At 37.8% G+C, this 25,727-nt stretch overlaps 1 protein-coding gene across 1 annotated transcript; it reads left to right on the top strand.

The window, feature by feature from the left end:
• Positions 1-2,267: 2,267 nt before the first annotated feature.
• lcp2 (lymphocyte cytosolic protein 2) lies at positions 2,268-20,506 on the top strand. Its single transcript, XM_015384028.1, has 21 exons — positions 2,268-2,776; positions 6,790-6,852; positions 7,012-7,058; positions 7,410-7,475; positions 9,395-9,420; positions 9,991-10,028; positions 10,763-10,940; positions 11,149-11,243; positions 13,409-13,472; positions 13,640-13,717; positions 13,814-13,839; positions 14,863-14,882; positions 15,343-15,453; positions 15,544-15,562; positions 16,577-16,589; positions 16,708-16,789; positions 17,047-17,099; positions 17,319-17,389; positions 17,711-17,785; positions 18,157-18,306; positions 19,995-20,506. Exons 1-21 carry the CDS (start codon positions 2,705-2,707, stop codon positions 20,142-20,144), a joined length of 1,497 nt encoding a protein of 498 aa, XP_015239514.1. The 5' UTR covers positions 2,268-2,704; the 3' UTR covers positions 20,145-20,506.
• The last annotated feature ends 5,221 nt before the right edge of the window (positions 20,507-25,727 follow it).

Consider the following 25,727-nt stretch of genomic DNA (forward strand, 5'->3'; position numbering starts at 1 on the left):
ACTTTTACAGGCAGAAGTTTCCTGATGCAAACTTTGTGATAAGCGTTTCTGGTGGCTGGTACATTAAAATTTGTTGGTCAAATTGTTACATAGAGCTACCTTAAAGCTTTAGAGTGATATATATATATATATATATATANATATATATATATATATATATATATATATATATATATATATATATATATATATATATATATATATATATATATATATATATATATATTTACTTCCTTTTTTTGTGTCATGTGTTTATTGGGTTGGCATAATTTATGTGTTTGTAGTACATTTGCACTTTCCCTTTATCTGTGATGGCAGCCTTTATATTTAACCGCAGTTTTTTTGTATGTTCGCCTCATTTTTGTATTTGCTAACCTCATTCCTGCACTGCAAAAACAATCTAGAAATAAGGGAAAATGTCTTAAATAAAGTTTATTTACTCTTAATTTGAGCAGGTAAATAAGATTGTTTGCTAGTAAATTAGTATTTTTACTCTTACAATAAGATAATTAGATAACATGCACTTGAAATAAGATAATGCAATTGTTTTGTCTTGTTTTAAGTGCAAACTGTCTCATTTCATTGGCAAAGTGTCTAACTTACCTCCTCAATTTAAGAAAAAATGCACTTATTTTAAGAAAAAAAAAAGACTTATTTATATATATTTTTTTTGCAGTGTGTGTTTTGTCATGGTTTGGTTCAAGCTTCTGACCCTCGTGCAGAGATAAAACTCTCAGAAGACTCCTTACATATCAAAATAAGGAAATTCTAGCTGCAGAAAAACATTTTCCACAACTGATGAAAGCAGTACTTACAACATGTAATGTTTACTTGCTGGAACAGAGTAAATTACTTCCAATGAAAACCCAGAAGTGACCAAAAACCATGAATAATGCTGTCCGGAATATGAGCATCAAGCCCAACTCCAGCTATTCCACATCCTCTAAGAGGTTTTCCTTCAAGATTATCCTTGATTTATCCTCCTTCCCATCAGCACTGACCAGCTTCCCCGTATCCCCACAGCATAATGCTGCCGTCATTGTGTTTTAATGTAGAAATGGTGTGTTCATGGTGATGTACAGTGATTGTTTTTAACTGCACAGTGATTGGCATTCAGGCCAAAATGTTAGATTGTCTACTTCTCTGATGAATGCTCTCCTTCCAGCAGGTGAGTATAGATGTATAGTCCATGCGATCTTGTTTATGTTTATGCATTTAGCAGCTTTTATCCAAAGCAACTAACAAAGTAGATACAAGTATGAGATTAATGTGATCAATCTTGCCTAAGGACCCACACTGACAGCTAATCCCCCCCCCCCAGCAGGGATTCAAACCGGGACCTCCTGTGTGCAAGTCATGTGACATACCACTTGAACTAGCCAGCCTCTTCACATTTAATTCATAAATGGTTTAATAGTGATTTATAAACCACATTACTTATTAAAGGGTTTGAAACCATTAATAATATTCCTATTTTTCTATTCCCCATTTTCTGAATTACTGCTGAAAAGGCAGTTTTATTCATTTCTCACTTATATCAATGATGTTCTGTTTTTAATATTTCTTGTATCTGACCTACTTTAATATACCTTTTTTTTCCACCCCCGATGTCTGTCAATGTTTATTTACATTCAGACTAAATCGAACTGAAATAACAGTTGAATAAAGTGACTTGTATATAATTGATGGTTCAACTGGTCTAGATAACTTCTTTAGTCTTTTTCCCTGTATAAACACATTGCGGGTGCAGGTCTGCTTCCCTTAATGTGCATCAATTGTCCACAGAAATGATCCTGATGGGTAGTGGTGGCCTAGTGGTTAGGGCATAGAGCTTGGAATCCTGAGGTTCTGAGATTCCGACTCCCACACACTGCTCCCTGGGCGCCCCACGATGGCAGCCCACTGTTCCAAAAGTGGATGGGTTGAATGCAGAGGTAAATTTCTCAAATGTGAAATCAAAAAAAGTTTAATTAATTATATATTTCCTTTGCATTGGATATGCAGTTTGACCTTTAGGATGCTGAAATGCCGAAAAAACTTTCATTTTAAAGTAGGCGTTGCAAAAATGGTACAGAGCATTAACACTGATCCAGAGTCAGTCGTCACCTCTTACTTCCTCTGATATATTTTCTCAGCAGCGCGTCTTGACGGCGGCCAAGTTGCAGCAAGTGGGTGCAGCTGCGGCGACTGTTTCGCTCTGTGGTCATACAGGGGAAGGAGGATGATGCTGCTTCAACCCCCCTCTGCAAGCTCACTTCCTCAAAGAGGGAGGGAGGGAGGAGAGAAAAGAGAGGCAGACAGAAAGAAGGAAGCCATCTTGAGTCTTTTTAGTGACAAGTCTGTCCTATCTTTGGAACCTTCTTGTTTCTTTAGAAGAGGTCTATAGAATAAAAGGTGGTGGGTTGGATTAAGGAAGTGAAAGCTGAAGAAACTTGGCCGTTATTTTGTTTTTCTGAGTTCGGTTTTGCATATCACAGGAAGACGTGAAGAAACCAGGCCTTCAAAGTGGTTGGAAAGACTGAAACTGTGGAGGACTGACTTGCAGCAGAGGAACGGAGCGCTGCAGAAGCAAATATAGAAACCAGAGAAACTTTCAGGGTGATGTTGGTCTCCTGTCAGTAGACCGTAAAAAGTGTTGGCTTTGACATCAGCTGGATAGAAGTTGTGTCTTCGAGGGTCGGAGGAGACTTGAGGAGGACGCAGGATGAGTTCGGTGCCCTACAAGACGGAGGTGTTGGGGTGGAACCCCCAGCAGCTGGCTGACTACCTGAAGCGGGTGAGGAAACAGGGAGCTTTCTTTCTTTGTGCAGCACACGACTTCAGCCTTCTTGGACTTAAAAGTTGCCTGAAATCAGCACCTGTAGAATCAAGGACAGGTTCTGAGTCCTACTGTGACAGCTTTATGGCGTTGCGTGAGACTTGGATCCAGTTTTACTTTATTCCAAGAGTAATTTCAGCTCCATAAAGACACAGTAAACAGGAACTGCTTCCTGCTCATTGAACTGCTAACACTGAGCAAAATGTTCTTTAATGCTGAACCCAGCAAGAACAAGAAGTACATTTATGTAAGGGCAAGGCAAAAAGGAAGCAAATCGGTATTCTGCTTCAAGGATTTTAAGGGTCAAACCATAAAAATAGAACATCCTTCAGCAGCAGGTGGAACACTTTTCTAAAGATTCTAGAGGCTCCTTTTGCAGGTTGTTCTTCAGAAGGGTGTAAACCTCATTCCTCTCACCGACTTTTCAGTCTCTCACATCAGTGTGGAAAATTTTTGCAAAGTCGTTTTTAAAGCGGCCTCAGCTTCTCTGAAAGTTCCAATACAGTTTTTTTTTATCAGTTAGGTTGGTCTTTGACCAGACCATTGCATCTCCTTGATTTCTTTTCTCCTATTTTCAGTTGTTCTGTTAAAAATCTGCTGCTGTGTTTGGACCCTTGCTCTGTTGAAGAACCAGTTTTGACTATACTTTGGTTGTTGGAAAGACTGACTCACATTTGGTTTTAGAAGGCTCTGGTACATAGAGGAGTTTGTGGCGTCCCAACTTATGATGTTTCCGACCTCGCGACCAACATCTACTAACTTTTAGTTTGTTATGGCCAAATATCTCTGCATTGGTCCTTCCAATTCTGATAACGTATTCAGCATAATGATAAAAATGTAGCTGTGTATTTAAAGGTATGATTGTAGGATGTTGTTGGATGAAAGGTCAAATACCAGTGGGATTTCCCCTATTTTGTTTCATGTTTGCCTAATCATCCGTCTCCTATGAAGACAGAACCAGTTGAAGTTGGTTTCTTGAACGTTCGTAATTCACAGATTTTTTTATTTTTTTTGCACTTTACAGTAAACGGCGGAGGAGTAGCGTTACTTCCAAAAACCATCAGCAGTCCGATGGCTTCTGGAAATGGGAGATATTTAACCTACCTTAACTTAATGTAGATATTTGAGCTTCTATTATATGAAAAAAAGTCTAGTTCGATTCAGTACAGGGTGTTATTAAAGTCGTACGATATGTATATTAATGTCCAAAGAAAAAGAAAGCTTGAATAAGAGCCACAAAATAAAGATGCCTTTGATGTAAATTTACTGCAGCTAATAGATGAAGAATCGAGTGGATCAAGGGTCACCAATTTGTGGCTTGGGTGCACCAGGTAGCCCTCTAAAACCACATGAAATGCCTACAAGCGTGCATGAAAAACTGCATCTCAAATCACATTTCATTCCATCCTTTTTTTTTTAATGACGCTTGTATTTGTGCAGATTTTAAAATGAAAATGATAAAGCATTAGTGGATTTCTACCCACATATAACTCCTATCACAAGGCTCATTTTTTATTTATTATTATTATCATTATTATAAAAAATATATTAGTTCGGATCTTTAAGATTGGTCCCTCCAAACGCGTTCCTTTACTTGACCCTAGTATTGTCTTTTCTTAATTATGTTCAGAACGGGAATAGGAACAGGCAGGCTCAGAGGTCCAGGAATCCGAAGCCAGGTCAGATAACCTGAGGCTTCGAGGCGTGCGTTGAGTAATGGAGGGGGTGTCTCCGAGAAGCACATAACAATGCTTGCTTCATTTAGTTCAGGCGCCAAAATCGGTGACGTCTGATGCCTCGCCACCCCTCCATACCACTTGACCACTTCGGGAAGTGGTTCAGCTCGCCCGGAACTTGGACAGGCATCTCAAAGCTTCAGTATTCATTCAAGAAGTGGGAGTTTGTGGGACAGTTGCGGTCAGTTTGATAGAGTTTGGATATATTCTAAGAATAGATTAGTTGGGAAAACATCCAATTTAGTTGGTTAAAACAATTTTGGTGAGATTAAAGCTACAGTGTGTAATAATTACAGGGATATACAGTCAGAAATGTAATATATTATACATAACTATGTTATTTATCATCATCTACGAGCTCAGCCTCTTAACCTTAATATTTGCGTTGCCTTAGAATTCGTTATTTATAATTACATAGGAGCGGGTCTCGCAGCCATGGAGGCAGACATCTTTGCGCTACGGCAGCGCAGAGCCAACAAACTAGTGATTGCGAGATCGCCAAAACGTCACAACGATGTAGAAAAAATAACGGGTATATTTATTATCTTAAGTCTACATGAAATCTATACCCTACACAGACTAATGAAATACTATCTGTAAAATTATCTATGTAAACAAACCTCATCACTTGAGAGGGTAGGTGATGCGGACGTCGTGGAAGACATTTTGTCCCGTAACGCTCACCGTACTGTTGGGGGGGAGAAGCGGTGGGGGGGATATGTTCATGTTGCTGCAGTCTGCAGTCTGACCGCTAGATGTCGCTAAAAGTTACACACTGTAGCTTTAAACAATATAATGATCAAAATCTGAGCAAGCTAATGGTTGGTACAATTGTAACATCAGTATTGAGTAGTATTGCTTTCCATTGTGCAGTTACCATTGCTGTTAGCTGCTGTAAGACATTGACTTCCATTCCTAAGGTTGTTGGGTCAACATCCACCTTAGACTTTTGAAAGTTGCGATAATACTTAACAAGTATTTTGGTCAGTGTGTATTGGTTTGTCCTTTTATCAATATAGATTGGGTAAAAACACTGCCAAATTAGATTTGTTGGTTTAATCAAAACATTGCTGGAACACATAACTTCTAACCCAATTAAAATAAAAAAGTTGATGAAAAACTATTTTTTTTTTTTTTATAAAAAAGACTAACACCTTTCATTTTGCTCATCATTGCCCAAATTGCACAAGCACTTTGACTGTCTGCTTGAGTTTATTTCACTAAAAAGACAGAAAAACAGTGTACCTTAAACGAGTGTTCTCTTCTAAGACATTTTACACACAAAAAAAAACACACACAAAAGATTTTATTAGACACACCAATCATTAACCATTTTGACGGAGCTTAAATGGGAGAAAACACAAGGTTTCATTATAGGCATTTAAAAAAAAAATAGATTTGATCAGTGATGTGACTTGTTATTTTAGATATTTTAAAGTTCTATTAGAGGCTCACAACCAGCTTTTAAGATGTACTATCCTCATCATATTTCAACCCTACATCACCCCTATTTTTTATTTTTAGACACTAAACACAACATGTTCATCGTGATTACATAAGCCTGTACTTTGGTCTAAAAATATAAGCACAATCTAAACTTTTGTTCTAACAAAGCACGTTACGCTGACAAATTTACCAAATGATCACATTAGTTATCTTCAGAATTCTGAGTAACTATTATTTAAAATACATTAGCCTGCATGCCTCACATTTAAGTTATTAATATCATTTTTTAAGAACTAATTAATTGTGAATATGTATATTGAATATGTATTTAAATGAAACGTTCAACAGACATAGTTAACTTATCTCTTGTATTTGTAATAAAATACATAAACCAGAGGTGGGGAGGAGGACATTTTACAAAAGATGTGGTGCACTGGTAAAATAGGCTATTAGATTCAGAATTTTTACTTTTCCAGATGATATATGCAGTAAATAAATAAAATGAAGAAGAGGAAGAAAAAAAAATGACTTCAGACGGGCACTTTTTTGCACAAAAGAAAAAAGCGCCGGTGCTACAGCCCCACATAGGGTCTTATCTGTGCACGTCGCTGTCCCTTAATATAGACCATCCGTCTATTATTCTGATCTCTCATTTCTTTCAGCAGCCAGATTTTTTTTTACAATTGTTTGGTCTTTATCATCTCTTCATAGGTTTCTTAGGTTTGAGATGGAAATCAAATGTTTTTTTGCTTTTAAAGATTTGAAGATTAAACCGTGTTTGTTTTTCAGATGAATCTTCCGGGCTGTGATAAAGTTGTGTTGAAGAATTCCATCAATGGTGCGAGATTTGTGGTGAGTTAAAAACCAAAGATCAGAAAATCCTATAGTAACGTCCTTTGTCAGGCAGCAGAGTGGAGAAAGAGCGATGGATGAAGCTATCGGTCCAATCTTCCTGATTTAGCATCAACTTCACTTTTTTTTTTTTTTGCTTTGATTTTTTTTTTTTTACAGAATCTGACAGATAACGACCTCCAGAAATTTCCTAAGATTCATGCTCCGTAAGTATATACCTCAAAATAAATAGAAACTTTCTTTCTGCTCCTTGGTTTCTTTCTGTGAAGGTATTTGGATTGCTGTGTTTCCAAGAAACTGTTAGGATAAAATCTCTAAAAGCTCGTTTTTAGCAACAAACATATTATGAGCCTTTAAAATGTAATCTGATGGGTTTTTTTTTAATAACCATAATGTTTGTTTAAAATATTAACATAATTTACTTTTGTTTTATTGTTATATTCATGTCTACATTCAGTATGTCCTGCAGAGCTCAGTCCTTCAATTAAAACAATTTCCTGTCTAATGTTTTTTCTGAGGTGTTTTTGACTCTAATTTGTATGTTTCTGTTTGCGCAGAATGATCTCTAAGCTCAGCAGTGAAATCAGCAAGAAAGTGCCCAAATCAAGCATTTTTGGAAAAAAGTATGTAACTATGTTTCACACAAATCGAGAATATACAATGAAAAGCGACACTTTTAAAGCTTTTAGCACCACTCAGAGTTTCCTCCGAGTGTTCAGGAGTCCAGGTGACCTGCAGAGAAAGCTTATTTCAGCAGATTGTATCCAGGATCTTGTTTTTTTATGCATGATTTATATCTCACGGCCATTGAACGAAGATGGGCCAGTAAACCCTGACTTTCAATTTTCAGCTTAACTCCTTCTTGTCAAAGAACTGACGTTTTGGCATTCACTTGATACCTCAGTTTAAGGCTCAAACCTGTTCCAGGGAGTTCTTTGTGACTCAGATAGATGTAAACACCTGCTGAGGACAGCAATTATCCAGGACATATTCACCTTTTCCTCTACTGAGAAGCCTACTTGGTTAAGAATTTGTGATTTTTTTTACTCTAAACATAATTTGCTCTTTACTGGGACACATGCTCCACCTCTGATCTTATTGGATCACTGTGTTCAGCTGTTAAAGGAAACAGTTTTTTCAACATATTTGATTATTACCCAAAGATACAACATCTTCTATGCTTCTGTTGTTTAATTCATTTTTTATTAATTTTCAGATTAATATTCTACACAAAGATTAAGCAAATTTGCATAATCCCACTCAACCAGTTAGCCCACTGAGCCTACTAAAACATAATTAATAGCTGAACAAGATTAATAACTGAACCTGATGAATAACTGAACCTGATGAATAACTGAACCAGAATAATAACGGAACCTGATTAATAACTGAACCTGAATACGTCACGGCTCAGAACAGAAGACCCAGTATTGAAAGTAGACAGACTGTAGGATTACTCAAAAGCGTTAATTAAAAACGTTGGATCTGCAGTTATAGCAGATAGGGCGTCTAAGGCAGGAAACTCTGCAGGAAAGAAACACAGGTTAGTGACCACGATAATCTGAAGGATGATTATGAACACGTGAGGCACTAACCTGGTTTTATAGTTCAGTTCGTACCCAGAGAACGAGGTTTATTCCAGCCGGTCAGCTGACAACAAGACATGGTAGGCACCGCTCAGACGCTGTAACCCCAAAGAACTTAGAACAAGCAGGAGATCAAATCCAAGCAGACAAAGGAAGACAGGCTATTCCAGATGGCTAAGCCAAAGCCTGTGCTCAGGATTCAGACCCAGAAGATCAGAAGATCAGAAGACAGGTCAGGCAAACAGATCCGACGGGAACAGGCAGGCTCAGTGGTGGTAGAACAGGAAATCAGAAACACTAAGGTAATGCTGAAACCATCGCACCATTGGCTCATCAATAATCTTCTCACTGGCTCGGGCTCAAGAATGATCTGGCGCTAATGACTAGTAGCAGTGAGCCTAAATAGAGGCAGGAGCAGGTGGATAAGATGAGCAGTAATGAAAAACCGGGCAGAGTTAGACAGGTGAATGAAATTAGTAATTAAGTCAGTCATTAGCGCCAAGATCATGACACAATAATATCTGAACCAGATTAATCACCAAACTTGATTAATACCTGAACCAGATTAATAATTGAACATTATTAATAAATGAACCTGGTTAAAACTTTACCAGAATAATAACTGAAATCAGATTTATAACAGTACAGGATATGACAATTAAATTCAATTTATCACTGAACCAGACCAACAACTGAACCACATTAAGAACTGAACCAGATTAATAACTGAAACAGATTAAAATAGCTGAACCTGATAAATAGCTACACCAGAATAATAATTAAACCAGATGAAAGCTGAACCAGATTAATAACTGAAACAGATTAAAATAGCTGAACCTGATAAATAGCTACACCAGAATAATAATTAAACCAGATGAAAGCTGAACCAGATTAATAACTGTGCCTGACTAACAACAGAACCTAATGAAATCCAACCCTGTTGTTCTCCTCCACAGACAAACAACAAAGTATAATGAACCAGGTGAGCTTGTTTACTTTCTCATGTTTCTCTCATGAGCATGAAAACTCATGATCTGTTTCCTGATAAGTAAGAGATCCAATATTAACCTTGGATCCTTCTATTTGTTCGCTTTTTTAATGAAGAAAACATTAATGCACACACAATATATTATAACATATCTTTGATAAATGAAGAACTTATTGTGGTTGGGTCCAGTTGGATTATCACAATTTTATGAGCCCACACAGAAAAGAATGAAAGACTTTGTGAAAGTGATAGGAGTAGGATGTTGCATCCTACTGCTCATTTTGACTATTATTACACTAATTCTGCAAACCAGGACTTTAAAGGAACACTGTTAGACTTACTGGGCTCAGAAGCCAGATAGACAGGAACCAGAAAGTATCCAACTCCCAGTTGCTCCACTTGGGCTCATATTCAGCTTTGCAGTGCTCTTTCACTGGGCTTCAGAACCACAGATCTTTATTCCAGTCTATGAATACAGAGAAACTTAGCGACTTAATACATGGCCTAATGTCTTTGTAGTCACATGGGAGCTTTCTAAAGTGTTTTGTTTTCTTTGCTATACAGAGATGACCACAGATGGAGGATGGGGTGAAGACGAGTTTGTGAGTCCTACATTTATCTGCTCTCTTTTTACTTCTCTGAGATTGATTTATCATATTTGGGTTTCTCTGGTGTTATTCAGAGGTCATTCAAACCTCAATGAAGAATCCTTCAGTCTGAAGTAGAATATGAGGTTGTGAGATCTGCTACTGGAAGAAAAATAAAAGCAGTTTGATTTCAGACAAACTGCCTCTATTTTTTTTCCAGTAGTAGTAGAAATGGTACAGGAGTTTGTAGATCCTACTTTACCCTGCTTTATTACCAACGTACTTTAGCACAGGGATGCTCAAAGTCGGACCGCTGTCTTGCAGGTTTTAGAGATTTCCCTGCATCAGCAAAACTGATTTTCATTGATTGCTGATTAACAGTTTTTTGCTGAATTGCAATCATCAGAATCAGCTGTACTAAAGCAGGGAAATGTCTAAAACCAGCAGGACAGGGACCCTTAATGATCGAGTTAGGGCATGCCTGCGTTTAGCAGAATGTCTGTGAGGAACGGTGGACTTGAAATAGTTTTAAATTACCTTAAAATTCTTCACAGGTAGATAAGCAGAAGAAGTTGCTGCTCTGAGATCCTTGACTTCCATGAAATCGTGCAAAAACACAACTGTATGATTTAGGATTACTTGGCTCATAGAATGAAATACATAATGTCATTTACTCTAGTTCTTATGATAACCTGGTGAGATTTTGTTTGCAGTGTTTTGTTTAAATCATAGGTGATCTGTTCTAACAGGATGATGAAGACTTTGATGACTACGAGAGTCCATACAGCGATGAAGATAGAGACTACGAGTCCCCAGACGAAGAGCTGGACTCGGGTAACGACTACGAGCCTCCTCCCTCTGAACCCGCAGATGATCTGACTCACAAACTGTGCCCTTCTCAGCCCATTGGGGACGGGGATTACATCGGTACTCATACCACTGCTACATGCATGTTAATGGGGTTTAGGTCAGCAGCTAAGGAGGTAGTTGGGTTTAAAATGTTCAGGGCATTCTTCAGCTTCCAGCATCATCAAGAGTTCAGAACAAACTAACCCAAATCCAGCCTGAGCTGCTCTGGAGTCACCAGGCTGAATGTGGATAAACTAAACGCTGTGTGTTTTGTGTGTGTATATAGATAGGAGGGATAGCAACGTGCCAACCAGGGGACAGCCCCCTGCTGTATCACCTCGCCCATCAAATTCTACACTTTCTGCACCCAAAGGCCATATGGTGAGTATGAAAAGCATCAAACTGAAGCACCATAACCTGCAAAACTGGAAAATACAAAGAAACATAAAATACTAATTTAGAATAGCACATTTTAAAGATTTTTTAATTTGACTTCTTTTTAAATGCAGACAGTCAAGCGTCAAGCGTTTATGGATTCTTTTATCTTTGTTATCATGTTTTAGTCCAGTTTGTTTAACTTTAGGATGTTCCTATTCCTTCCACTAACACCTAAAGTTATTCACAGCGGACAGAAGGTTGAGGTTCACCAGAAAGCTGAATTCTCAGGGCATTTTTGCGTTCACGAAAACACGACAGTCCATCTTGTCCCACTCCTGCTTCAACTGTTCGACTCCAACCCAATATAGGTCAGCCAGTCAGTTTAATAATTATAATTTACTTTAGTGATCTCACATTAGATAAATTCACTCTCTGCATTTAACCCATGCCCTTGGGGCGCAGTGGGCTGCCACTGTGCAGCGCCAGGGAGCAGTGTGGGGTTTAAGGGTTTTGCTCAGGAACCCAGAGTGCAGCATGTGGGGATCAAACCGGGTATTTGTAACCTTCTCAGAGCACAAGCGCACTGCTCTAACCACTAGGAAAACAATTTAGGTGAGACATATGAGCCCCTAGCTGAACCAAAATAAACATGATGCCACATGAGGACAGATGCCTAGCTTCTGCTGACACATGCGTTTTGTCACAATTCACATCTTTGAAAGCGGAAAGGCAAAAGCATCACAAGCGTACGCGGTTGTGGTTTGTTATAATGTTCGCTGCTATTTCTATTGTTACGCTAAATGGGTAAAACCAATCTTTGGTAGGCAATGACTGTCGCTTCACCTTATCAATTTGAAAAGCATTACTGAAGGTCCACCTTTCCCCAAACAGATTTTAATCGGAGCAGTCCCAGATTAATAATGTGTAGATCTAAACCTGAGTACTAAACAATCGGACCAGTCAGGTTAGTAATATTTTAGTATTGCTGCAATATTATCTGTTGGTCAGATTCACAGGCAGCCCAATCCTCTTTCTCAGCCAGGCCTTTCCAAAATCATTTTAAATTTTTTTTTGGTATAAAATATGTAGAGGCCCTTTATAAGGGTGTGGTGTTAAAGTAAAATATTTATCTGTTATAGATCCACAGGACTTTCTTCTATTACAGCCTTATCAGAATACCGGTACAAAACATTACCCTGATAAAACCATGCAGCACCATGGAGATGAACAGCTTACAGTATATATGCTGTGATATGATAGAATTATGATTTATTTGACCACATTTATGGTGAGATGGAATTGGATATGGTCAGTAACAGTGTTCTGTTTAATGCAGCTTGACCAAGCTTTTCGAAAATAATTCCTGCTCCATTCGATTCAATCAGGTTTAAATGACTAAAAGTCCCTGATGCAGAGTTTTCTAAGGGATCAGGCATCAAGGATCTCCAGCTAATTTTCCTCCAGATGTCGCAATGATTTCATGATATTCTACTCATTACAGGGAATCACAAACAGTCTCTATTTCAGAGAGATATTTTGATGATTTATTGATACTTGAATTCACACTCAATCTTATGTTAGAGTACTGGCACTTTGTTGGCTTGCTGTTCCTTTTTTATTGTTTTTAATTTGTCTGGTTTGGAGTCCCAGGTTTCTATGACAGGCACTTTTTTAATATTATTTCATTTTTTACCATCACAACCAAACTTAAAGATCAGTTTAATCTTTTATTGGGGTATTTTAAAGCCTGATCTGCATGAATTGATGTATTTTAGGAAATGACACGAATGCTGATAAAGTATTTTAGCTCAAAAACATTTTCATGATGGCTTGACTTCACTGACCATCGTAATTAATACAACAAACAACAAAACAACATCTTATAGTTAAAAATGCATTGATCCATCCGGCTGGTGATTAATTTGAATTTTAGCTGGAAACGCCTGATAAAAAAAAAATCTTCTCATCATGTTTAAGGCATATTCTCTCCTGCTTTCCTCCCCCCAATATCTGCCTTTTTGAGTTTAATAAATATAGCTAATATAGGGAATAAATATAGCTAAACATGTGCTTAACTACAAAAAAAACAAAAACATTTTTTGAAAGGGGGTTTGGACATTTATGAGCTGTGAGTTCTTTATGGTGTTTTTATTTTTGTGTTTTTGCAGTCTTTAGAGTCTCTGTCCAGACGAGATCCGTCCCCCCATGCGCCTGCACGACCATCAGGAAACTGTAAGTTTCACAGATCAACTTGATCCAGGGCTTTTTTTTTTTGTCAGTTGGAGAACCAGCATTTTGCATTTATCAGCAGATTTTTCAGGTTGTTTCAGGTCATATGATTCTTGAAAACCAACAACAGGCGTTTATATAATTGCTGTTGTTGACATATTCATGTTTAGTTCCCCCAGGGCCGCCAAGGGTTTGCCGTGACAGCAAACCTGGTCGTGACACAAGAAGCACTCACTCCCCCGTCAGAGGTAAAAACCCTGAATCTAGACTGTAGGCTGATTTCAAGTCTTCCATATCCCATCCTCTACTCTGTTGGAGCTGAATGTTGATCTTCTTTTTCTCAGGACATCAGTTCAATTCAGCAGACAGAGTAAGTTTTATTTCAGTAAACTTAATCATTTGATCTCATAAAGCAGCTAAAACATTTACCACCATTATTCAACTCAGTCTTTATAAATGTAACATTATCAATCAGTCCAAAAACTACGGAAGCCCTGAAAGGCAAGTTTGAAAAAAAGGAAAGTTCTAAGTTTTCCTAACTCGAAAGGCAAGTGGAAAAAATTAAAGGTTTTTTTTTAAGTATTTGTTCTCTTAATACTTTTTTTTTTTTTTTTTGCCACTAGAGACACTGAAATAAAACTACAGACCTATACTGACAGCTGTATTCTTCAAAGTCAGAGGCCTGGTTTCCAAGAATCAACATTCGTATTTAGACTAGTTTTTTGCAAACAAAATAAGGTACAATTAGAGTAAAAAAAAAAAAAGTGTAATTGTTGCCGATGGTATGTGGGTATCATTTGGACCTTGCATATTTATGAACAATATAGAATAAATTACAGTGGTGATCCTGGATACATGTAGGACAACATCTACAAATTATCCTAATCTTAAATCACCTCTAAACTCGCTGTCAAAAAATGCTTATCATAACTTGTTGCAATAAATTAGACCTTGGTAAAAGAAATAAGTAGGAGCAATTTAAATATCAATGCTAATGCTTTATATGTAGTTATTAGTTTATTTATGTATATGTCAGTTGAATAAAAAGTCATTTGGAAACAAACTATTTATAACTTCAAAGAACAGTGGGGGGAAAAAACCCCCGCTTGATTTAAATGTCAGTCTTCTATTTTTAACACACTAAATAAAATGTTTTAGAGTTTTAAGTCTAAAACAGGAAAAAAGAAAAGAAAAACTAGAACTTCTTTTATCAGTTTTTTTTTCTAACTTGCCTCCGTAGCAAACTAAGCTTTGAGTGACAAATTTCCTGGAAAAAAAAAAGGAAATATGGTAACTCGACCCCGAGGAGCCTCAATGTTGCACACAACAAATGCAACACCAAAAATTGCTGCTCTGTTTGTAACTTGATTTTTTTTTTCTTTCTTTCTTGCAGCCTGGTGGGCAATCCTGGGGGTTTGTACATACACACACACACACACACACTTGCACACACCAGTTGTGATTTGCTATCTTTACAGACACATAAACTGCAAAATACAAAAGAAAAAAGCATAATTAAAAAAACTATCAAATTACATTCAAATAATGCAGTAACAAACTATGTCTTAATGGCAGGTTAAAGACCTGAAGCTCAGTAATAAAGAAGCAGAAAAACATGTTCTATATAAGAAATCCAAAGAGCTTGCTGCCAAGATTAGTCCTTATGCTTTTTGTAATACTTTGTTAAATTTGAAGTTCACAGGGCAGGAGTGTAAAACTATATCAGGTTATATGTTATTTTTTTGAAGTGTGCCATTTGTTGATAAGTTAGCTGAACAGATGGATGTTTCCTGCTGGTGTTTAGTTTTATCACAGTATGAGATCAGATGTCAAGAACCACTGATCATGTGTCTTAATGTTCTGGTCCTCTCAGGCCTCCGTTGGATTCCTCTGAACCACTCAGGTCCAAACCTCCTATTCTTCATCCTCCCAACTCTTCAGTAGGAAGGAGCAACTCCTCTGCTAGAGGGGCGCCACCCAGCAGGTCCTCCTCCGACCCAGCTCGGATTTAATCTGTTCAGAGTTTGGTGTAATAATAGCCTGATGATAATTTGATGTTTGTTTGTTTTTTCAGGTTTGATGGACACAGAGAGGTAAGCTTCATATCAAGACACACAATTCTTAAAGTTATCCACAGTTACTGATAACTCTTTAAGATTTTTGGTTGTAAATCTTCTCCATTTTCTTTTTGGGTAAGGAGACCAGGCATTTCATTTTTGAATCTTGCATAAAAACCAAAACCTTTGTTCTCTAACTGATTAATTCCATCATGTTATAATCATTGCTTTCTTCATCTGCCACCCTGAGGTTATCACTGTCCTTGCTGATCTCACAAATATTCAGACTCCTCGTGGACACCCTCTTCTAGCATTTTAAGTGTATATACAAGTGTTTTTTTTTTATTATTTTATATGTATTTATATATATATATATATATATATATATATATATATATATATATATAAAATGTGTAAAATTAAATTAGTAAAATGTGTAAATAATATGTAAAATTAAAACCTTAATGTTACCATTTGATGCATTGTATCAGAGTTAGCCAAAGGCTAATTTGCATATGCGCTTCCTTTGGCAGTGCACAATTCATTTTAATTACATTCCACCTTCAACAAATAAAAACAGCAAATATACAAAAATAGTTTAATAAGACACTTCCCCGTCGCCCATAAATAATCTTACAATATTAGTTAATTTAAAAAGAAATCACACATAAACAAAGGCTTCTGCCATGGAAATAAAAAAATAATAATTACAGTATTGAGAGCTTGTTAGCAGTTGGTTGAGTTCATTTTTTAAATTTCTTATGGAAACACAGACTTTAATATCAACAGGAATCGTGTTCCACTGTGGCCTTTATTGAGAATACAACAAGTAGATCTTAATGAGCCTACAGAACAGATCAGTTGGAAAAATGTTATGAACTTCTGTGACAAGGTTGAATGTTATACCTTATCTCTAGGTTCTTAGTTTGACCTGAATCGATAAAAGTTTCTGCACAGAGTATAGATATGGGTGCAAATAAATGATCAGACATTATATCAGTAATGAAGGAGAATGAACTTTGATCAATTTCTTTCTTTTTTTCTCATCAGCAAGCACAAGACGGTAAGTTTCATAGATCAGTTCTTTCCATTGCTTTAAATCTTAATTTCTTGAACTCGATGCTTTGGATGACTACTGAGTTAATAAAGGACGTTTCTTTATTCTGCTCATTTTCCTGTAGTTTCTAAACACAATACGTTTCCTCTTCAAAAAAGTCTGCCTCCCCGCCCTGGGATCCCTGGACCTGTCCCACAGCACAGCAGGTAGATCTTTATAGTAACTGAGACTATTTGGTTTCTTTTAATCTCTTTATTTTTAGCCTTTCCTATAGAAATGTGGATGAAACAAAGAGCAGTTTGCCCAGGATGGGCCCCTGAGGCACTCTGCTGTGCAACTGAATGTTTAATGCAAATGTTCTCAGGTTAACAGTTCGTCCGACTGTCCAGCTGAGGTCAAGAGTACAAAGTTTCTCATCCAAATGATCTCTGACATGTTTTTTTTTTTTTTTCCTGTTGATCAGTTTGCCTCCCAGCATTCCTTCTTTAGGCTCTCTGCCTCACAAACTCCAATCGGGTAAGAAAATCCTAAAAAAAAGTCCAAACATGTTCATTCTATCTTCTGATTAAAGATTCATAGAATCGCTTTGTTTAATGGTGTATTCTCAGGCTGCATTCAGTAATAAATAACAAACCTTTATTTTAATTGGTGCTCTGTGTTTTTAGAGAAGAAGAGCTGTTAGGTTGTTGTTTAGCTGGAAATGTGTATCTGAAGTGCAGCTGTGTTTTTCTGCAGCCATTGCCGAACACAGAGGCAGCATTGTGGGACCCGGTCATGCTGCTCCTCCTGCAGTTGCCTCCTCCGAGGTGAGAAACTCAGATTCACAGTTTTTATATAAAGATCCATTGATTTTTAAAAAGGAGGGTGGCCTGAAATATAATCCTGTGTTAATAATATGTAAAAATGAAAAAAAAAAAACAAAGTGTAATAGCCATTTAATTAGCTAAGTGAAGTTGTGAAATAACAAGATAGTTTTATTCTTATTTGAATAAAGCTGGGTTTTTGTTTTTTTCCTCAGCTGATATGATGAAAAAATATTTCTGCTCCTCTGTTTGAGCAGTAGGGGGTGCTGTTGTATTAGTCTAAATCAGCCTAGGAACTAAGGAGTTTTGTGTGTCTGTTTGCAGGGTTTGGACCCTAACTGGTATGTAGGTAAAGTGACCCGGGGTCAGGCTGAAGGATGTCTGAAAAGAGTTTACAAGGTAACAACAACTCAACATCTAAATTATGTTTTATGTATGAATCCAGGACATTTTTCATTAAGATGCTGAAGAACTATTTAGTTTAGATATTTATAAAATCAGCGGGATCTAATTTCACACATTTTAAGAACATTTCAGGCAACCTCCCATTTTTATTTTTATTTCTAATAACAGAAAAATCTGAATAACACAGAGAGGGAGATGCAGAGATTATTAAGGATTTATTTTTTTTTTTTCATTTCAAAGTAGAAAGTTTATCGCATAGATTTTTAATAAAAATCTTTATCCACCTGATGAAGGAGGCTTCCCCGTTATTTTTTCTTTGAGGGGATTTTAAAAGATATCTACTGTCTCTCGTTGTCTGTGTCTAGGATGGGGCATACCTTGTGAGGGACAGCACCAAGCAGCTACCCAACCAGCCCTTCACTCTGATGGTCTTCTACCAGGACAAAGTCTACAACATCCAGATCAGGCAGCAGAACCAACAGTTCCAACTGGGAACTGGTCTCAAAGCCCAGGAGGTGAATATAAAATCATGCATAAATGAGAACTTCACAAGTTAACAGAAACATTCTGCTTTATTCAATGTTGGATTTTCATGTAACTAATTGGATTTAAACGTATAGTGAAGGATTTTTTTTGCAAATTTCTAAAAAGACCTCTCCAATTTAAAAACAAATGCACATGCACAACCCTGGCTATTAAATGCGTGCGAGAGACCCAATCTCCTCGTGCACACTCTGTTTAAAAGTTGCTGTTTGCACCGGTCATACAAGCTTACTTAAAAAGAAGATTTTTTTTTTACTATGTCAGACTCACCACTGGTAAGTGAAAATGGGGACGGCCTTACGTAAACATATCACCAGAATGATTGACAATTAGGAGGACCACTTATTTCTATAATCCACGCAGAAAAAGAGCATCCTCCATTATACCTTTAAGGTGAAATAACCTGCAACAACACAAGAGAGCTGTAATGAGTGGATGGCATTAAATGAGGGATTTGGTGAGGTTTTTTTTGCCTTATAGGCCAAAATTAGGGCAAAGATGACTGGCAAAAAATGTACTACTAAGTCGTACATCAGGTCAGCATTTTTTCAAGGCCTATTGGACAAATTAATGTCAAAATCCAAGTTTCCTGCAGCTAGAAAAAGATTGATGAGGGACATAAGTCATGGTGGCTGTAATTGGAAAATTCACAGATACAAGATACAAGTTAGACTTGATTTTATGTATATTTTATTCGTCATTTTGTTTACACAAGTGTAAAACAAAAAGAAAATTTGTTTGGAAAAGCTCTCTGGACAATTTCTTTTTTAAAAGTGCAGCCTTGAAAAATACTAAAAAAACTGAAAATGTACAGTTCTAACTTTATATATATATATATATATATATATATATATATATATATATATATATATATATAATGATAAGATGTAATAAATATAATAAAATACAATGCAAAACCCATTTTACAAAACATTCAGCAGTCTAATGGCAGTGGGGAAGAAACTGTTGTGGAATCTGCTAGACCTGCATCCAATGCTTCGAGGTCTCTTCCCCGAAGGCAGCAGGGAGAACAGTCCATGGTGGGGATGTGAGGGGTCATTTATGATGTTACGGGCTCAGGACACACAGTGCTGGGATGAAATGTCTTTTATGGAGGGAAGAGGAGCCCCGATGATCCTCTCTGCCGTTCTCACCACTCTCCTCACTTTCTTCCAGTCCGAGGCGCTGCAGCCTCCACACCACACAGTGAGACAGCTGGTCAGAACGCTCTCTATAGTGCTTCTGAGTTAGTGTTAACTCCTCAGAGTAAAGACCAAATACATGCAACCACAAGATGCAATATGCATCTTCAAACGGAACACAACTGTGAACACTGCTTGGTCAGATGCTGACAAATGTTGTGGACTGATTTACAGGTTGCCTAATGTCAGCTTGTCTGCTTACTTGTAAGTTTCTAGAGCACTGGCCTGTTGAAAGCAACACAACTATCTGAGTGTGCTGCCCCCTACAGGTCAGTACACAAATATGCTGACCTGTGAGGAACACACTCATTTTTAGTAGTTGTGTTTCACCAGCAGGAGGAGGCAGCACTCTGCTATATAGTTTCTCTGTTTTACCTGTAGTCGACTGATGTGATTTCAGTTTTCCACCTCTAGGTGGCAGCACTCTTATTTTTTTTTATTGTGTTTTGTGTTTCCAGTTTTTCCCATCAGTCTGTGACATCATCAATCATTACTCCCACTCCCCCCTGGTCCTCATTGATGCCAAAAACAGGACCTCCAGCCACCAGAACCAGTGTCTGCTGTCTGACCCGGCTGGATACTATATGACGGGACAGAACTGGTCCTGACAGACTGATCCAGTTTGAGGATCGGTCTCCAGACAAACCCAGAGGGAGAATTTTGACGAATGTTCACTTCAGACAACACAATCTGACGAGTGGAAAATGCTCCATCTTTGCACATGTTGCTTTTTTTTTGTACTTTCTACATTTCAAACCTTAAAGAATATTTGTGCTGGAATATTTCTGTACAACGTCGAAAGCTAATGTCAGATCTATTGCATATGGACCCCAAAAACAAACTATAACTTTAAAACGTAAGCAGAGTTTTTTCTTGCCTCCGCTGAAATTCTCATACCTTCCCACCTTTAGCTCAGCTTTATTTGATTCTGTCAGTTTGCCACTCAGCTGATCTCATTAAAACATCAGGAAACACCAACTATGTTCTTGAGTTTTATTTAAATCACAAAGAGTCTTCAATAATAAACCCGTGTTTTACAATCACACAACATTTCTTTAAAGTCAGGTTCAAAGACTGGACTCAAACTGAATACTGATAAATATTACTTTAAAGGACTTAAGGTACTTCTGCATTAAGGCATGGTTAAAGGAAGGCTTAAAATGGAACACCTAAACTAATGAGCATGTCACCTGAGCTGTATCTTTTGCTTAAATCCTAATTGAATGAAGGTATTGACTGGTTTCCCACGTCTCTGGTATAGCAATAAACCCGCCTTGCCTTACCATATAAAACGCAGCATTAGTTTTCATCTCATAAATTACTTTGCTGACCTGAGAACCTTCATCCACCTGTTCATTTATTGTAAGGTTAAGACAGGACTTTGTCTTTCTTTTAATATCCTTCTTCTGGACCATTTTCCATAAGGGCCTGATTTGCAGAGTCTTCGACTAATAGCTCCTCCAGAGATACCTGTGGCCATTCCATCTTGTTTTCTAACATAAAATCCCAGAATGTGAAACAGTCCAGGACATTTGAATATTTTCAGAAAGTTTTTGTTAAACTCTTTATTTCAACAATTTCTGATGTTTTCTAACAGTAGGTTCTCTAAATAAAGAGAACTGGAAAAAAAATGAACTAATCAAACAAACAAAGATGAAATAGAGGATTAAAATATTACAAATTTAATTCAATACATAATGAAAAAAATATAATTCATATGTAAAATAAAAAATGAAAAAGGAGTTTTAAATTGAAAGCGGCCACTACAGGTGCGACAGTTGAAGGTGTTTGGTTACCTGTTCCCATGCAGAGAACCGATCAGCCCCCTCCCGTATAACTGCACTGATCCGTCGGTTGCCTCAGATGCTGTTGTTTTGACTTCCCCCTCCGTAAAGGCACCGCAGGGTGGAGATTATTGCTGCAAACCTCCAACTGCCAGCAGACTGAGAGGATCAGCGTGCCCTCGGTGCCAGGATGTGATCAGATAAAGAGTTGGTTAGCTGCTGCTGCTGCTGCTCTCACACTGATTGATGAAGATGAATGAAATGATCTCTGAGACTTCCTCACTGTGTGTGTGTGTGTTTAATCTTTAAATCCACTCTGAAAGCTCCCTGATGACAGAGTGACAGCCCATTTATTACAGGTCAGAAACTGTCCTGGAATCAGACGTTCTTACACAGGTTTGTGTGTTTTACGGCTCACAGAGCACATTTAACCTCAGCTGAAAGAATAACTGGAAATATTTGCTGAATGTGAAACCAAAATCCAATGGCAACTGAAAACTAAATGTAAGTAGTTATAAAACTTGATAGCGAGGAAAAAGAAGACACCTGAGGCCGAAAAACATTAAAAAAAATACAGAAAAGTTATCCCTGCAAACAGCTTGTTTCTAAAAAAGTGGGTTTTATAAAGTTGTTCTGACAGTACCCTCCCTACAGTGCATGACAACCAGAGTGATCTGCTGCTGAAATCCTCCAGAGCTCAAGTTCCTTCTATTTAATATCTCCGAGGTACCTTACCTTACAAATATCAGCCACTGCTGTTTTTCTGGTGTGAATGAGCTTCCTGTCACACAGAGAGCACACCTGTGAACATTTCTCAGTCATGATACCTAGCATGTATAAGAGGTGAAGGATCATCTCTTTTTCCTGGATGATTACCCCTGATGGTATTGCAGGCAAAGACCTAAACCAGGAATATCTTTCCTGTTGAAATTTACAACCAGTGAACCTCTGTTTGTCTACAATCTTCATAGAAAATCTCTTACCTATGTGAAGCAGGTCTCAGTTTCTCAGTCTCACTCGCATTTCCTGGGTCCCTGGGGTACAGTCTGCAAAGCCCGCTGAATTAAACCGCTACAGATCAATGCTAGCTCCCCTTTGTCTCTCAAGTAACTAAAGCTAATGTTAAATTGTGCATTTTTTTCAGTCGTTGCACACAGCTGCAGCTCATCGTACGATGAAATCCTGCAGTTTCATCGTACAATGTGAGTTCATAGCTCACTATGCGTGTTCAGCACGACGCTCTGATCCGATCCACCTGCTAACACTGTACGTTTAAAAACCACGTCGGACTCAGCTCCGGAGAGAGATGGCACTACTGGGACTCGTCTATCCGGAAGCCAAACCAGTAGAAGAGGAATATCAAGCTCACTATAGAGAGAAATGTGCTGCCTTGGCAATTTTGCATTTTAGTGCTGAAAGCCCTAAAAAGAAAAAGGTGGCGACATATTTGGACAAAGACATGGCTGAGAAAACGTAGCTACTACGGTCTGTCAATTTTACAGAAAGAACTACATTTCACTTGCACCCCCGCCATGCTTCTGTGTTTTCATCTGAGAGGGAGAAGAAGAATACTTGTTTGCGCACTGAGCGATTTGCCCACAACAGTCGACTGAAAATCAAATTTGATTTTCTCCCGACCTCACGATTCCTAATCAGGAGGTGGTCATGAGAGGCTGATTGCCCCTCGTTACCCCCTGTACACTACATGACCCACAATCAAGCTGAAAGCCAGCCCCATCGAAAAAAACTTGCACGACTGGAAAGTCTACCCGAAAAGGGCAAAAAAATTGCACAGTGTAAGCCCGGCTTAAACCCATGCTTTCTGCTTTCTTCCCCCAGACCAACCAGAAAGTTCTACTCACTTACTGCAATTCTCCACTTCCAGATTTTTCTTGCCTTTGTAAATAAAATTTTGAAAATCTGTGCTTTTTACATGTGATTTTGCATGTAGGTCAAACTCCAAACAACCATGACATAGTGTGGTGCATTTTATTCATAGTCAGCCAGCTGAACCAAACTCCCCCAACCCTAAACATAACAGCATTATGTTGTTAAACTGAGGACTGTTAAAATCTGATACATCCCACTAAAAATATAATTTTCAGTTTGAGAGTCTTCTAAAGGGAACATGCAAAGGTTCTACATTTCTAAACAGCTGTGTCTACAACAGGTGAGGGAACTTCACAGAACATCTACACAAACCCTTTAAAATATGAGAATGCTAGTTTTTAATGATTGGTACAATCATTGCCCCAGATACGAAGCACAGAAACTCAACTAAATAAGGGTTCAGCTCCTGACAGGGTCACTTTTTTTTTAGTTCAGTAGTTTTTAAATTTTACAGACTGTTAATACTCCTTGGTATTTGATTCATCAGATTTACCGCAGAAATGTTGATTGAATGAATGTGGTTTTGTTCTCAGCATTTAGTTAAAAACAAAACTAGCACTAAATAGTTTTGATTGTTTGTATCCTAATTAAATAAGAGAGAATTAAGTTTGACTTATAAGCCAACTGCAGCTAAAGGTATTTTTAATATAAAGATAAAATTTGAATAATGTTTATTAAAGTTTTTATTAAGAGGAAAAAGCCTAAACGGCTGAAACCTGAAATTTTGCTGCTATGGTGGTGGAAGAAAATAGTTTATATTAGAGAAACACCAAGCTACACATAAATTTGTAAATCCCTTTATTGTCCCACAATGGGGTTATTCATTCTCTGCATTTGATACCTACCCTTGGGGAGCAGTGGGCTGCCACTGTGTGGGGAGCAGTGTGGGCTTCAGGGTTTTGCTAAGGAACCAGGAGTGGAGGCTGTGGGGATCAAACCGGGGACTTGCAACCTTCTCAGAGCAAAAACGCACTAGGCCAAGACATTTACTGCATTAACTCTACAAAAATGTGACTTTAAATAAAATGGAAGTGAGAGTCTAATAACTAATGTTCTTTTCCTCATGGTTGTTACTCCAAAATTAGATATATGCCAAAAAAAAAACAACAACAAAAAAAACAGTTAAATATTAAAGGAATCCTTAAGCTTGATTGTGCATTTTCAGATTAGCTGATTCCAGTTCTGCACAGCAGAAAGCAGTCAAGCGCACAACTCCAGTTTGTTGCCACAGACAACCTAACTTAGTCACTGATGTAGACTGTTAAATGTCCTGAAAATAAAGGCAGCCTGCTGCATCAGCGTCTGTTTCTGCTTCTAATCCGATTCCTGGAGGTTCTGTCTGATGGCTGCAGATAACTGCTGAATCTGATCTGGTTTTAACTATTATCCTGCAAACATCAACAACAGGAATCCTGTGGGAATAACACTCATCTGTACGTCTGGGATATGAAGTAGACGCTGAAAACAGCATTGTTGATAAAGCATTAAACTTTACTAAAGTAAATAAATACATCAGTCTCATTATCCATGAAACCCTCCTGAAGGCTGAATTATTTTCTTTTTTAACCACCTAAAAAACATCAGAACTTAAATGAAAGGGAGGTGATGACTTGGTAGTTTCTTAGATTTAACATTAATATTAGGGGGAACCTCCCTAAAACATAATAATAACTGAACTTTATTAATCTCACATTGGAGAAATGTACCTCTGCATTTAACCCATCGCCTTGTGGAGCAGTGGGCTGCCATTGTGCGGTGCCTGGGGAGTAGTGTGGGGTTAAGGGTCTTTGCTCAGGAACCCAGGGTGGCAGTCTGTGGGAGTATCCGTTTTCTTGGCTGATCTTATGTCTACTTCTATGGAGGACCAACTCTGCCATATTTAAAAATAAATACAGCAATAAATATATGCTCAATTCACAGCCGCAAAGTCAAACAGAGGTTTCGGAGCAACATCTGCTGCTTTGGTGTTATATTTGAACCAGACAATATTTAAATCCCTTCTTAAACAGGTTTCTAGAACCCCCTTCTTTCACCATCAGAATAAATGTTTAGTGTCCAGAAGTGACGCTGAAAGATGGATGTTTTTTTCCCCTCAAAATTCAGTTAAAGCCTTTAGCTGATCCAAAACACAGTGAGTCTAGGTCACAGGTGTTAAACCCAAAGCTTGAATCCGGCACATTACAGCAATTTATCTAAGTCTCAACAGCCAAAAAATGCAAATCATGCCAAAGTAGAAGCATTTGCTTTTTTAACCTCTTAACAATCAACCTCAGCTAAAACTTCTTGCCATCTTATGCCTCTAGGGCCCACTGGTTGGTATAGGACAGTTAGTGCACAAAGTGGCTAAAATTACAAAATATATGGGGTTATGTTTTGTAAAGCAGTGTGCTCTTTGTAAATAAAGTGACAGCATCAAATAATTCATCTCCACAACTGCAACCAGCCCTTTTAAAGACTTAAAGATGCCAAAGTAGCCGGATGTAAAAATGAGACTTGTAGTTTCACTACACTATTCAC

The sequence above is a fragment of the Cyprinodon variegatus genome, unplaced genomic scaffold (genome assembly GCF_000732505.1).
Source record: "Cyprinodon variegatus isolate N-32 unplaced genomic scaffold, C_variegatus-1.0 Scaffold300, whole genome shotgun sequence".
Taxonomy (NCBI): Eukaryota; Metazoa; Chordata; class Actinopteri; order Cyprinodontiformes; family Cyprinodontidae; genus Cyprinodon; species Cyprinodon variegatus.